At 41.1% G+C, this 16,660-nt stretch overlaps 1 protein-coding gene across 1 annotated transcript in view; it reads left to right on the forward strand.

Moving 5' to 3' along the window:
- Positions 1–16,660, forward strand: part of apool (apolipoprotein O like) — a 44,756-nt gene that overhangs the window by 22,398 nt on the left and 5,698 nt on the right. The window contains exons 4-5 of the mRNA XM_033030832.1: positions 8,822–8,876; positions 15,026–15,124. Coding sequence (XP_032886723.1) covers positions 8,822–8,876; positions 15,026–15,124 — 154 coding nt within the window. The remainder of the gene's footprint in view (positions 1–8,821; positions 8,877–15,025; positions 15,125–16,660) is intronic.

Genomic DNA, 16,660 nt, shown 5'->3' on the forward strand with positions numbered 1-16,660 from the left:
GACAAGTGGCTTGTAGGCGGTCCTTGACTTCCTTTGTAGAAGTCACATTTTAGGAAAGTACAGTGTATTCTGTGGATGGGACATAGTGCAATGTTAGTGGGAATAGATATTTAGGGTAATGGACGATAGCCCGAACAAGCAGATGGCTTTATCCTGCATGGTATCAAGCTTATTGAATGCTATGGGAGTTGCTTTTACCCAGACAACAGTTAAGTGTTTCATCATGCTCCTCGCTTATGTCTTGTAGATGGTGGAAAGGCTTTGAGTTCTCAGGATGTGAATCACTCTCCACAGGACATCCAGCCCCTGACCTGCTCTTGAGGCAATAGTATTTGTATGGTTGATCCGGTTATGTATCTGGTCATTGATAATTCCAATGATGTTGATGGTGCTGGACTCTTATGATGGAAGTGCCATTGAATGACCAAGTGGCTAGTCAGATTCTCTTGTTGGTGATGGTTGTTTTCTGGCACTTTAGTGGCATGACTAGTCCTGGCCAATTAGCAGCCCATGTTGTTCGGTTCTTGCTGCTTGAACTTGAAGGCCTGGACTGCCTCATTTTCTGAGGAACTGTGAATGGATTTTAACATCATCGATGAACATCCCCACTTCTTAACTTGTGATGGAAGGTGTTTTGATGAAGCATTTGAAGATTGTTCTCTGAGGAACATCTACAGTGATGTTCGTGCCTGGAATGATTGAGCTCCAACAGCCAGAGCCAACTTTTTTGTAAAAGGTACAAGCTCAGCTTTGGAATGATTTTCACCCAGATATAAATTGACTACAATTGCATTTTTTTTAAAGTTCTGGAGTAACTCAGCGGGTAAGGCAGCATGTGATTGGTCACTGAGTCCACACCTTGTACAGGAGCTCACATCGAGAACATTGGTTGCAGAAGATGAGGTTAGTGGAGGTGCGCATGGGTCGGGCAGCATCTCTGGAGGACATTGATAGAAACATAGAAAATAGGTGCAGGAGTAGGCCATTCGGCCCTTCGAGCCTGCACCGCCATTCAATATGATCATGGCTGATCATCCAACTCAGTATCCCGTACCTGCCTTCTCTCCATACCCCCTGATCCCTTTAGCCACAAGGGCCACATCTAACTCCCTCTTAAATATAGGCAATGAACTGGCCTCAACTATTTCTGTGGCAGAGAATTCCACAGATTCACCACTCTCTGTGTGGAAATTTTTTTTATCATCTCGGTCCTAAAAGATTTCCCCCTTATCCTTAAACTGTGACCCCTTGTTCTGGACGTCCCCAACATCGGGAACAATCTTCCTGCATCTAGCCTGTCCAACCGCTTAAGAATTTTGTAAGTTTCTATTAGATCCCCCCTCAATCTTCTAAATTCTAGAGAGTACAAGCCGAGTCTATCCAGTCTTTCTTCATATGAAAGTCCTGCCATCCCAGGAATCAGTCTGGTGAACCTTCTCCGTACTCCCTCTATGGCAAGAATGTCCTTCCACAGATTAGGAGACCAAAACTGTACGCAATACTCCAGGTGTGGTCTCATCAAGGCCCTGTACAACTGCAGTAGAACCTCCCTGCTCCTATAGGCAAAGTTTCCAGTCGGGACGCTTCTTGGGGAGAAGGCAGGCACGGGTTATTGATTGAGGATGATCAGCCATGATCACAATGAATGGCGGTGCTGGCTCGAAGGGCTGAATGGCCTCCTGCACCTATTTTCTATGTTTCTTCAGCCTGAAACATTCTCACCAACACAAAGGAAAATCATAGTGTGAAGGGTTTAGATGGGGTGCAATTTCATTAAGATGTTCAGGAGAGTTTTTTCCAGCAGTATGTAGAGGCCCCCACCCATGAGAGGGCAACACTTGATCTGGTCTTGGGATATTGGGAAGGGCAAGTGAATGAAGTGTTTGTGGGGGAGCCTTTGGGATCAGTGATCAATGTTCGATTAGGTTTAATATAGTTGATTAAAATAGGGACAGAGATGGCCCACGTGTTAAAATACTCAATCGGGGTAAGGCCAACTTTGATGGTATGAGAGAAGGTCTTGCTCAAGTTGACTGGAGCAGATTATTTGAAGGGAAAGGAACATCAGCCAAATGGGATATTTTTTATGTGTAATGACAAAAGCTCGGGATATGTACGCCCCTGTTAGAGTGAAGGGGCAAAGCAGTCAAAGGTAAGGAAGCTTGGTTGATAAGAGAAATTGAGGCGTTGGTCAAGAATAAGAAGGATGCATGGGAGAGGTATAGGCAGCTGGGATCAAGTACATCCCTGGGGGAGTTTCGGGAACTGAGGAGTAAACTAAAAAAGGAAATCAGAAGAGCAAAAAGGGCCAAGAGATGGCAGATAGCACTAAGAACAATCCCAAGAGATTTCATCATTACATAAGGGGAAAAAGGGTAACTAGAGATAGAGAGAGAGTGGAACCCCTAAGGATTCAAAGCAGTCACTTCTGTGTGGAGCCACAGAAGATGGGCAAGGTCCACAATATTTACCGAGAAGAAAGACAGGAGGACGGGGGAACTTCCTGCAGTCAATGCAGGAGCGGTCAATGTGAGCAGTCAATGTTACGGTCGAAGAGGTGCTGAAGGTACTATCATGTATGAATGTAGACAAATCTCCAGGACCTAATCAGATATATCTGAGGACATTGTGGGAAACTAGAGAGGAAATTGCCCGAGCCCTGGTTGAAATTTATGTTGTCTTCAAGAGGTGCCGGAAGACTGGAGGGTGGCAAATGTGCCTTTATTCAAGAAGGGCTGCAAGGAAAATGCTGGGAACCATAGGCCAGTGAGCTTAACATGTGTAGTTGGAAAGTTACTAGAGGGTATTCCGAGGGCAGAATATACAGGCATTTGGATGGACTTTGTCTGATTGGGGATAATCAGCATGGTTTAGTACATGGGCGGTTGCTTCTCACAAATCTGATTGAGTTTTTTGAAGACGTGATCAAAAAGGTTGATGAGGGTAGAGCTGTAGATGTTGTATACATGGATTTCAGTAAGGCGTTCGACAAGGTTCTGCATGGTAGGCTGCTCTGAAAGGTTAGATCACGTGGGATCCAAGGAGAGATAGTTGAATGGATAGAAAATTGGAAAAGGGAAGCAGAAGGGTGGTGGAAGGTTCGGTGCTGGGCCCGTTACTGTTTGTCATCAACATCAATCATTTGGATGAGAACATACAGGTCAAGATTACAAGTTTGCTGATGATACAAAAGTTAGTTGTTTTGCAGATAGTGAAGATGGTTGTGAATGATTGCAGCAGGATCTGGATCGACTGGCCAGGTGGGCTGAGGAATGGTTGATGGAATTTAATACAGAGGCAGGTGTTGCATTTTGGGTAGTATAACATGGACATGACCTACGCAGTGAATGGTAGGGTTCTGGGGAGTGTTGTAGAGCAGAGCGATCTAGGAGTGCAGGTGCATTGTTCCTTGAAGGTCGAGTCGCAGGTGGATACGGTGGTCAAAAAGGCTTTTGGTACATTGGCCTTCATCAGTCAGAGTATTGAGTATAGAAGTTGGGAGGTCATGTTGCAGTTGTATAAGATGTTGGTGAGACTGCATTTAGAGTATTGTGTTCAGTTCTGAGCACCATGTTATAGGAAATATGTTGTCAAGCTGGAAAGGGTACAGAGAAGATTTACGAGGATGTTGCCAGGACTAGAGAGTGTGAGCTATAGGGAGAGGTTGAGTAGGCTGGGACTCTATTCCCTGGAGCGCAAGAGGATGAGGAGTGATCTTATAGAGGTGTATAAAATCATGAGAGGAATAGATCGGGTAGTTGCACAATCTCTTGCCCAGAGTAGGTGAATCGAATTAGACAGGTACGATAGGACAGGTTTGGAGGGATATGGACCAAAGTGAGACTAATGTAGCTGGGACATGTTGGCCGGTGTGGGGAAGGGCCTGTTTCCACACTGTATGACTCTATGATCCGCAATGTCACCTATCCATGACCTCTGGGGATGGTGCCTGACCCGCTGAGTTACCACAACACTTTGTGTCTTTTTTGGTAAACCAGCAACTGCAGTGCCTCGTGACTACAATGAAATCAAATTTAATTCAAATTTTGCTTGATTTTTGATGAAGGGTTTTGGTCCTTGACATTCCAATAGTTGTGTGCTGGTGAATTCAGATGGAGTCTTGATTGCTCTTGTGTTGTTTAAATGTTTGTTGATTTTGAAGAAGACACTATAATGAACCAGTAAATTTATTCTGTAGAGCAAGTAAAGGCTTATTCTACTAATTTGCTGATTGTTCCAACATTGATTGGTTCCAAGGTCATTCATATCACTAAATGTCTTCTGGTTTCCTGCTGTTCAAACGTTGTATTCTATTAATGCCGGTGATACCACCAGTCTACCATTGAACATAAAAAGCTATCATCCATCCTCAGTTTCCTTTTTCATCACTTAATTCCATGATTTTTCAGTGTCTAGTTTTTATACTTAAGGATTTTGACAGGTCCATTATCTTTTTAAGTGCTGGCATTTCCAGAGTTAATGGCTGGTTGCCACCAGATCCGGCCCCAGCCTGGACTTGCTTTCTGCAGGTTGCCTGTAGTCACTCCTGTTGAGACTTTGCAGCTCTTGATGCCTGTCACAGACATCCACACAGCAGAGTCTATGGATAGTGACAAGACCACAACTGACAGAAACTGAGTTCCTGCTGACAGATGCCCTGGTGGTGCTGTCGGTAGATCTTTTTCACTGGTCATTTCAACAATTATTTGAGTTTATTGTCCTATACAGGTTCCTCCAGACTTTAAACCACGCTCATGTCCTATGGGACTCAAAAGCTAAACCAAGGGGTCTATTTGGTGGACACTTGAATATCAGAAGTATCATATCAAAATGAGATCAAGTACAACATCTGCTTAATAACTCAAACTTGGACTTTCTGTGTATTTCTGAGACTTGGCTACACGCCAACTCTCCAATGGCTGGTCTAAATGTACCGGGGTATAACATCTTCAGAAAAGACAGGTCTGAGGGTAGAGGTGGGGGGGGGGGGGTGATGTTTTATGTAAGGGATCACTTAAAGTGTAAACAAATACAATGGTCATGTGTAAATAACAGAATGTATTGGTCTCACGATAATCCTCTCCCCACAAATGACGATCACACTGATTGGAATTTATAGACCTCCATCAGCCCCTAGTGTATTTTATGAGGAACTGCAAACTATTCTTAAAGAATGTAATTTTAAGAAAGAGGTTATTTTACTTGGAGATCTTAATATAAATTGGAATGACAAAACAAATCGAAAACGTTTAAAATCAATAACAAATAGCTTTGATCTCTCACAACTAATTACAGGACCTACTAGAATAAGTAGCTCATCAGAAACATGTATAGACTTGGTCTTCAGCAATAAATATGACAGAATACAAAAAACATATAATATGGTTACAGGTCTCTCTGACCATAATTTGATCCTCTTTTCAAGAAAACTGTCAAAAAATAGGTTCACCTGTCACTCCAGTAAAAGGTCTGAGCAACTAAGAATACCCAAGGGTGAAATAAAAAACCTGGAAAATGCCTTGAATGAAATTGACTGGTCTGATCACCTCAACCATGAACACGTTGATGAAAATTGTAATGTACTTATTTATGGCAGTTATTCAAGAAACAATGAATTGTTTTATGAAAAAGATAAAACCAAAACCACGGAAAAAGAATCATCTTCCCTGGCTAAATAGTGAAATATGGTCACTGATGAAACAGCGAGACCATACCCTTAAGATATCCCTGAAGATAAAAGCAGCACATAATAGACAAATATTTACCTCACTCAGAAATAAAGTCACTAATGAAATTAGGAATGCAAAGGCAAACTTTTTTATTAATGTAATAAGCAACGCAAGAGGTAATGCTAAGGAGATTTGGACAAACATAAGGAAACTAACTGGAAATAATATCATCAACAAGAACATTAGGGAGTTGCAACTAAATGAAAATCTGACTAATGATCCAAATGAGATTGCAACAGCCCTTAACACGTATTTTATACATTCTGTGAAGAACTTGACTCATAGTTCCTGTTCTGCAGTCCGACATGCTATGCCGCTGAACACTGCTTCTCCGGTTCTTATTTTGAATGAAGTGTCTCAGCCATGGGTTAACAGGATTATTTGTGGTCTTAAAAATTCAAAAGCCGAAGATGCTTTTGGTATGGATATAATGTTTCTTAAAGCTCATAAGCAGTCACTCATTGCTCCAATTACCAGCATCATCAACAAGTCCATAAACGAATGTGTATTCCCAAATTCTTGGAAATCTGCAGTAATAACTCCAATTTTAAAATCAGGAGACCCCACTATAATGAGTAATTATAGACCAATAAGCATTCTCCCGGCAATTTCCAAGATAGCTGAAAAATGGGTTGCAGGACAGAGAATTAAACATTTAAACAATAGTCCATATACCCTAAACCCAATGCAGTTTGGCTTCAGAAAATGTCACTCCACTGAGACGGCACTTTGCTTCCTTTTGGAAAATATGAAGTCCAAAATTGATGCAGGTGGTGTTATAGGAGCTGTTTTTCTTGATTTACAAAAAGCCTTTGATACTGTGAACCACCAGATCTTGATGACCAAATTGTCCTATTTTAACCTCTCTTTGAGCACGATAAAATGGATTGAGTCATATATGGTACAGAGAAAACAATGTGTTAGAGTGCACAACAGTAAATCTGCAACTTCTAAAAACCCTCTTGGTGTACCTCAAGATTCAATCTTGGGACCGCTATTATTCAGTCTGTACATTAATGATCTACCAAGTAGCTGTACATCAAATGTAACTTGCCAGATGTATGCTGACGATGCAGTTGTGTATGTACATGCCAAAAACAAACATCAAGCTGCACAAGACCTATCAGCTGCTATGATTAATGTGTCAAACTGGTTGCAGTTTTCTGATCTACATCTTAATGTGTCAAAGACTGTCTGTATGTTTTTCTCCAAAAAGGCAAGTACTGATGGAGATCCTGATGTGTTTGTACATGGAACAAAACTTTAAATTGTACATGAGTTTAACTATTTAGGAATCGTGATCGATTCACAGCTCTGTTTCAAACAACAGGTGAAAAGAACAGTAAATTTAATTAAATTTAATTTGTCCAATTTTAGATATATTAGAAATAATTTAACTATTGATGCAGCCAAACTATATTTTAATGCAATGATTGTGCCATACATGACCTACTGTATAACAACTTGGTCACTGGCATGTAAGTCCACACTAAAGCCTGTTGAAATTGCTTATAAACAAGCCCTAAAAACTCTTGACAAAAAGCCCATAATATACCATCACTGTAGCATCCTGAAGAAATTTGATCTGCTGAGCTGGGAAAACGTAATAAAATATTCGGACTCGATTTTGGTTTACAAAATCTTCCGTGGACTAGCCCCACCTCCGTTAAAGGACTTCATAAAGAAAAACACAAATAGGTCGACAAGAGCAGCCTGATTGTATAGTCCCGTTTAGGAAAAGTGTCTTTGGGCAGTCAGTATTTTCATATCGAGCGTCGCAGACCTGGAACGCGATACCATGCGTCATACGGGATCTGCCAACCCTTACCTCATTTACCAAACATCTAAAAACATGCTTACTGCAAAATCAAAACTGCAATCATAATCTACCTTAAAATTATCCTATGGTACTCTTTTATTGTTACTTTTTTACTTTATTGTTTGTTTTATTTTGTTTTTGTCTTTTGTATTGTCTCTTTACTTATTGATTGATTGTGTTGTGATGTGTTTACCTTGTTTACAAGAGGGACTAAAGATGGAAATTAGCTACTGGCTACAATCTTGCGTATTACATGTAAATGTTTATTAATAAATAAATAAATTACAAATTACAATACATAGAACATGGGAGAGTACAGCATAGGAAATGTCCTTTGGCCCACAATGTGTGTGCCAAACTTAATGCCAAGACCAACTCTTATCCACCTGCACATGATTCATATCCCTCTATTCCCTGCACATTCATGTGTCTCCAGCACCATCCCTGGCAGCATGTTCCAGGCACCCACCACTCACTGTCTCGCGCATTTTTTAAATTGCTCCTGTCACCTTAAAGCTATGCCCTCTAGTATTTTATATTTCCACCCTTGGGAGGGGGGAGGTTCCAGTACCCTATCTATGCCTCTCATCATTATATATACTTCCATCAAGTCTCCACTCAAGTTCTGGTGTCCCAGAGAAAATATACAGCAGGATGCAATGGACGTCCCTGTTCACATGTGTAAACAATACAATAATGATAAATACAACAACAAAATACAATGCAGAGTTACACTTTTTATCTGTGTTTTCCCTATACCCATAACATTATATTCTGCATCTTGTTTATTTTATCTCTCTTATATTTCCTTGATGTCATGGTATGGTATGTAGACAAAAATGCTGGAGAAACTCAGCGGGTGAGGCAGCATCTATGGAGCAAAGGTGATGTTTTGGGCATGATTTGTCTGGATCAACAATGTTTTTCTCTGTATCTTGGTGCACGTGACAATATTAAACCCGAGGTCTTTGCTTTACAGAGGTCTGCAATCTCTCACCATTTAGATATTCTATTTTTCAATCAAAATGGACAATTTCACATTTTCTCAAAAAAGGACATCATTTGTAAAAGATCTACTGACAGCACCGGCAGACCACAAGGGCTGTGAAAAAAGTAGCCCCTCAGTTCCCTTTTAAATTTGTCACCTTAAACCTGTGCCTCATTTTTGATTCCCTCCCCCAATTTCAATTTTATATTTGTAAATGTATGCAATTTTTAAAGGGAGATAACATTTTTGAGTTACCATTGACTTTTATATTTTGTATTTTTCCAGGGTGCGTATAATGCTGTTAAAGGTGGCGCAGAAAACTCTGTTGCAATTGGAAAAGGTGAGAGTGGCCTTGTTTAGTGTTGTTTCTTCCAGAGTTTTAAGGACAGTAGTCAACTGTTGCCTTTACTGTGAATGGCTTTCGCAACATATATTGGCGCTGGGTTCTCTTGGCTCATGTGCCTCATCTTCCATTGATACATTATTTGTTGATATGCAAAGGCTCTGACAAATATATCACATCTTCACTGACTGTTGGAAATCATGGATCCATGCCAATTCAAATCTGAGAAGGAGTATTCAGGTTGGTACCGAGAACCCTAGCTATGCATAAATTGTAGGAGGGATGTATCATCACGCATACCTGACCTGTAGGGGACTTTTGTGGATTGGGCCACAGTTCCCTTATTGCCCACATCAGTCATTTCAGAACCCACAAAACCAGTGGAGACAAAGTACCCTCAATACCAATGGGCTGACCCAATCTGAAGAAGGGTCTTGACCCGAAAACGTCACCCATTCCTTCCCTCCAGAGATGCTGCCTGGCCCGCTGAATTACTCCAGCTTTTTGTGTCTATCTTCGGCTGCCTAAGAAGACAGATTGAGTAAAACACAAATGCTGGTGTAACTCAAGGGAACAGGGAGCATCCCTTGTGTTTGGTAAGAACAGTTGGAAGTGATGACAAATGATAATGAGAGACAAAATGTTGAAAGACAAGATTGCAATGGAAGGGGAAAGACAAAGGCATCTCAGTATTATTTATACGTCATACTTTAAAAGAGTGGTTGTGGCAAATCTCCCTCTGGACATTGGAAAAATAGTCCTATTTTGGAAAAACTACTTGTCTATAGTTGGAGGGGTGATGGCAAAAATGTGTTGGAATCAAAAATCTCCCGCACTTCTTTGAGATAGTATTGGAGGAGATATGTTTGCTGCATTTAGGATTGAAGGAGGTAATGAAAATGTGTTTGCCGTCACCAAAGATAAGAAATTATAGCCATTTGTGCGTTTGAGAAACAGTTTGTGAAATTAAAAGAATAAGACTTTCAACGAGACCTGGGTGTGCTTGTACATCAGTCACTGAAAGTAAGCATGCAGGTACAGCAGGCAGTGAAGAAAGCTAATGGCATGCTGGCCTTCATTGCGTGAGGATTGGAGTTTATGAGCAAGGAGGTCCTACTGCAGTTGTACACGGCCCTTGTGAGACCACAAGGAGTATTGTGTGTAGTTTTGCTCTCCTAATTTGAGGAAGGTCATTCTTGCTGTTGAGGGAGTGCAGCGTAGATTCACCAGGTTAATTCCCGGAATGATGATGAATGAAAGAATGGGTCAACTGGGCTTGTATTCACTGGAATAAAGGATGAGAGGGGATCTTATAGAAACATATAACATTATTAAGGGAATGGACAGGTTAGATGCAGGAAAAATGTTCCCGATGTTGGGGGAGTCCAGAACCAGGGATCACAGTTTAGGAATAAGGGGTAGGCCAATTAGGACTAAGATGAGGAAAAACGTTTACACCCAGAGAGTTGTGAATCTGTGGAATTCTCTGCCACAGAAGATAGTGGAGGCCAATTCAATTTAAGAGAGAGTTAGATTTAGCTCTTAGGGCTAAAGGAATCAAGGAAGATGGGGGGGAAACAGGAAAGGGGTACTGATTTTGGAAGATCAGCCATGATCATATTGAATGGCCGTGCTGGCTCGATGGATTGAATAGCCTACTACTGCACCTATTTTCTATGCTTCTATAACCCACTTAAGATTTCAAGGTAATATTTGTTGTACATTTGATAAAGTAAAGCACTTTTCCGGGGGTAAAGGAATTAGTCTTGGTGGTTCACCATTGCCCTGTGAGTGGAATGAATGTTACAAGTGGTGACTTTGTGCAGTCTGGGGGGAAAAAATCAATGAATGTAGAGCAGAATTGTCAGCAAAAGTGAATTGTGATTAGAGGAAAAGGCTGAACGAGAGAGAAACTAATATGTGAAAAAGAGCAGAGTTCTGTGGAACCAATGAATTATTGATTAAACCTGAAATGCTGAAGAAAGCATCAAATATGTAACAGATAAAGGAGCATATGCAGAACTAGATTTGCCATGAAACACTTGAAATCTCAGTCAAAGCCTTGAAAGGTGGAACAACTTTTCCAGCCCAGGGCAGACTTTAAAAAAAACAAAACAAATATCTGCAGATGCTAGAAATGTTAAATAACAGGGAATGTTGGAGATACTCAGCAGGTCAGTCAGCATCTGTGGAGAGACAAACAGCTAATGTTTCAGATCAATGGCTCTCATCAGGACTGGAAAGGTGAGAAAACAAGCAAATGTTACGTTGCAGGCAGGAGTCGAGAGAACCATAGGTGGATAGCAGGCACATGCCGTGAGTAATTACTCAGGGTAGGCAGTCAGCCGACTTTTATAAAGTCTTCAAAAGCCAAATCTCTTAATAAAGTACCGTATTTCTCGGCAATGAAGACACACTACCATTTTGAGTTACTAAATTTTGAAAGGAGGCTGGTGGGACATAGAATTTCTCACGCTCAAAAAAATAAAAATAAAGAAAGCAATTTGCCCAACGCTTCCAAAGCTCCTTCATTCTGAATTACTGGATGGGTGGGGGTGGAGGGTGACGGCAGGTGGAAAGATGGTGGGAAAAACAGGAGCACACCGAGACAAGTTGAATCAATTGTGATCTTATTGAATGACAATACTAGTTCAAGGGACCAATTGGGGGGAGAGTTCCTTTCACAGCGTGTGGGGAGTCTAGCCAGGGGTAAAGTTGCGGGGACGGCAGGAGCATTGAGAAGGAGGGGGTCGGGGATCATGCCAGTAACTCACTCACTCAACGTAGCCGTGGCGCTTGTGGCCGGGGAGGGAAGCAGCTCGGGTGGCCTTTATAAAGAAATTATCCTTGAACCCCTTCCTAAATCTCACCCCTCTCTCACTTAATGCCAATATTCTCCAGTTTTAAAATCCTCCACGCTGGGATAAGAACAGAGTGTGTTCACTTTATCCAGGATCCCCGTAATATTTTTACAGAGGTGCCGGAGTGGCGTACCGGCAGCGTTGCACCCCTGGATATAAGATATTTAACTGTGGGTTTGTGCAGCCTGCAGTACGTTGTGGCCTACTGCTGACATATTTAACAGATACATACATTTATAAATCTCATTAAAATGAATACGCAGGTCCGTACACACGCAGCAACTCAGCTGGCGAGAATGGGCCTATGACCCGAGTGACCTATGACCTGGGCATGCGCAGTTGAAATACCGAACTCGCTTATTAACAAACAGTTGTTTCCCCTTCTCACCTGAATACCCTTGGTCTCTGTCACATCCCTCTCCACCTGTTGTTCAGATTTTTTCCTCACAGAGAGTTGTAAATTTGTGGAATTCTCTGCCTCAGAAGGCAGTGGAGGCCGATTCACTGGATGCGTTCAAAAGAGAGTTAGATAGAGCTCTTAGGGCTAGTGGAATCAAGGGATATGGGGAGAAGGTAGGAACGGGGTACTGATTGTGGATGATCAGCCATGTCAAGAATGTCAAGTGGCTTGAAGGGCCAAGTGGCCTACTCCCACACCTATTGTCTATGTATCTATGCTGGAGTTGTGAGATGCAAGACAGTGTGCCTCGAAAAAAGTGATGCATTCCCAAGAGCTGATGGAACGAGAGTTGGAGGGGAACCTGCAGGTGGCGGTGTTGGCATTCACCAACCATCCTGTCCTTGGTGGCAGCCACTGTGGATCTGGGAATTTTGGTTGCAAGAACCTGGTGAACAAGTGCATTGGATTTGAATGTGAAATATAGGGGGTTTTTTTTTACAGAGGATGGTGAGTTTCTGTAATACAATGCCTGGGTTGGTGGTGGTGCCCACCCCTTGGATATGCATTACTTTTAACCATAAATTATATAGAAAGTAGAAGTTTTATCTATTTTTGATCTGAACTGTGTGAACTCCCATTTCCTATGTTGAAATCCATTTGCCACAGTTTTTCCATTTGCTCACTATATTAGCATAGGAAATAGAAACAGGACATAGACATTCCAACCTACAATGCAGGCAAGGCTGCATTAACCAAAGATTACCATAATATATAAACATTATATTGAACTTGGTCTTAAATATCTTTCATGACAGAGTCTCCACAGATCTCTTGGATTCTGTGGGTGAAGGCGTTTCTTCTCATTATGTCTTGAATGACTAATCTCATATTAAATTCATTCCAGGGTCCAGTTGCCCCAGGCAGGGGAATTATCAGTTCTGCATTTACCTTGGGAAAAGTATTGGTTAATTTCAATAAGATCACCTCTCAATTTGTGTGAACTCAAGTCAGGCTGCTTAACCTGCCCTCGAGAAATGTCCGCCTCCCCAGAAAATGATCCCTCTAAAAATTAATTGTCATTGGCAAACATGATTAATTGGCTTTTTGTCCCATCAGGGAGATTATGTACAATCATGGAGAATAGTTCAGCCTCAGATCAGCTCCATTTTGAACTTTGCTGAATGCATCTTGTCATCATTCTTGCTCCCTGTCTCCTGCAACTCAATCAATTTCCAAACCAAAAAATGAATTATTTTGCAGCCTCTACAAGCTTTGACTATAAATTGTCTTTCTCAAACTCCTTGTAGATTAGTGTCCTTGGACATCCCCCCCCCCCCCATCAACTATAAAAAGTCACCTCCTCAAAAGAAGGGTCTCGACCCGAAACGTTGCCTATTTCCTTCTCTCTTTAGATGCTGCCTCACCCGCTGAGTTTCTCCAGCATTTTTGTCTAACTTTGATTTTCCAGCATCTGCAGTTCCTTCTTAAAGGTTCACTTCAGCTCATCGGCCATGATTAGGCAACTTCAAACATTCAGGTTCCCCAGTTTATCCCACACTTTCTTAAAATAGGAGAGTGAAGTGCAATTTTCTCACCACTTTTCATTAAACCCTGAAATGGAGCACGTTGCCCTTGGGATTCGTCAATGTACTAAAGTCAACTTTATTTGTCACATACACATACAAGATGTGCAGTGAAATGAAAGTGGCAATGCCTGCGGATTGTGCAAAAACAACAGAACAGAATAGAACAGAATCAGTATTTACATGTTTGAAAAAAAGCCTACTGTGCAATGATTTCCTTTACTGCTGTCAAATTGTAGCCTATATATATTAATATTAGCAAGTCGTGATTTCTGATATAATATAAATTGTCTAAAGATGAGTGGGATGTAGTACTGTTTGCTGTAAGCACTGATGTAAAATAATCATGTTTGCCATTACTTTAACATGCATTTGCAATGTCATTACTTGGTTTAGTGTGTTTTTCCTGGTGTAAGTATAAAAATGTTTTGTGTTTATTTTAATATCACTTGCACATTTATTCCCTTGCCCCCTTTGTGTACAGCTACTTTCATGTGGCCACTTGTTATCTCTTTTATCAGAGTTTGACATTCTCCAACTCTGCCATGCCACTTGCTTTTGCTTTGAATTTGTTTTTTTGAAGCTGCACTTTAGATTTTCATGGTTGTATTTTTGGCAACTGGAGGTCTTCTCTCCTGTGGGTTTAAAGTGTTCCACTTCACATAAATCATTCAACATCTCCCACTGCTGTACAGTGATTTTATCTATGATGATTATGTGCATTCTCTGTTTTATCACTCAAAGTCAACCTTGAGTAAAATCTAGGATCTTGGTACCCATTTCATGTTCCTCATTTTCAAGCACCATGCTGAATTGGTCATTATGATTTGCAATTGAAATCTATTTAGATTGTGAATTAAATCTTGCTCATTGCTTTAGTTTAGAGATACGGCATGGAGACAGGCCCTTCTGCCCACCGAGTCCGCACCAACCAACGATCACCTGTACACTAGTTGTATGTTCCTAGTTTTGCATCGTACACACTAGGGGCAATTTACAGAAGCCAATTAACCTACAAATCCGCATGTCTTTGGAATGTGGGAGGAAACCAGAGCACCCGGAGAAACCCCAGGCAGTCAGAGGGTTAATGTACAAACTCAACACGGACAGCACCCATAGTCAGGATGGATCCCGGGTCTCTGGCACTGCAAGGCAGCAACTCTACTGCTACACCACTGTGTCATCCGTTATTTCTTATTTCTCCATTGCCCATCAGACATGTTGTTGCAATTTTAATGATCTTGTGCAAATGTCCTGCCAAGGATGTGAAGAAAAAAACCTGTATCTTTTTATTCCTTGAAGGTGCGTACATCTTCCTCAAGAATCCACCCGAAGGCTTCTTTCCAAGAATGGGTGTGATAACAGTATCTGGATTGGCAGGACTAGTTCTATCGTCAAAAGGTGCGTTATGATCACAAAACAATTGTTTCTTCAGGACTTGCATGTATTGATTCTTGCATGTATTGATTCATGTTACATCAGTTTAGTTTGATATACCAGTCAAACTCTCCTCACCTGCGTCCACCTATCACTTGCCAGGTTTTGCCCCGCGTCCACTTCTCTTTTCCAGCTTTCTCCCCACTACTCCATCAGTCTCAAGAAGCATCCCATACTGAAATGATGCCTCAATAGGGGATTTTAGCTACAGGGAGAGATTGGAAAGACTTGGATTGGTTGAGGGGAGACCTGATAGAAGTATATACAATTATGAGAAGCATAGATAGGGTAGACAGTCAGAACCTTTATCCTAGGATGGAAAAATCAAATACATGAGGACATAGCGTTACAATGAAAGGGGTACAGTTTAAAGGAGATGTGTGCAGCAATGTTTTTACACGGAAGGTGGTGAGTGCCTGGAACGTGCTGCCAGGGGTAGTGGTGGACACAGATTCGATAGTGGCATTGAAGATATTTTTGGATAGGCACGTGGATGTGCAGGGAATTGGGGAATATGGATTATATGCTGAAGATAAGAGTTGATCTTGGCATCATGTGTGACACAGACATTATGGGCCAAGGGGTCTGCTCTTGTGCCGTACTGTTCTATGTTCTGTAAAATGTCACCTGCCCATCCCCTCCACAGTGCTGCCTGACCCACTGAGTTCCTACAGCACTTTGTGCTCAAGATTCCAGCAGCTACAGTCTCTTGTGTCTCCAGGTTAATTTGATGCTCATTTGATAGTCCACTTCTGAAGGAAATTTGGGACAGATTTTAATTGTGAAGCAGCCTTGTCATAACTGGCTGGTCCATTGTAATTTTGATCTGAACAATGACCAATGTTTGGAGTTAGAGGACAATAGGTTGTTATCATGCCTGATAGAGACTTAACAGTGAAGCAATGTTTAAATCGGCCTCACGTGGTACAACTACAAAATGCCTCTCTAGTTGGGGTACATTGTTAATGTGCACATTCTGGCATTGGTTATATCTACTTGGCTGTACTAAAGCCAAGTTTTTGGTCTGTTATTTCAACCTCCATTGGCAATTTTATTAATATCAGAAAACACAAAGGAAAATGTTTTATTGTCTTTGAACCAAATGCTGCATTTTGACATTTGACAGGAAAGTAATCATTTTCTATCATATTGGTGATGCACGGAATTTATTATAGTTTCCAAAAGTTTATTTAAAATATCACCATTAATCTCCAGTCAACATATACTTAATATTAAACCCTTGAAAAGAATATATTTTGAAGGCTGAGCAGGATAAAAGAACCATTATGTAATTCATGTTTGTTTGATGTCCTTTTCCATTCTGCATTGTGTGTTCCCACGTGATAATTTAAAATGAAGGATGATATTTACTTTCCTAATGAGTTAGCTTTATTCTACACCAAATAATCAATTCACTAGTTTGACTCGACATTTGATAAAACACATCCACTCATTGGTTTAGAAAACCTTTGAAGATAATTTTTCTCCCTACGAACGCAA

This window comes from Amblyraja radiata, chromosome 12 (assembly GCF_010909765.2).
Source record: "Amblyraja radiata isolate CabotCenter1 chromosome 12, sAmbRad1.1.pri, whole genome shotgun sequence".
NCBI lineage: Eukaryota > Metazoa > Chordata > Chondrichthyes > Rajiformes > Rajidae > Amblyraja > Amblyraja radiata.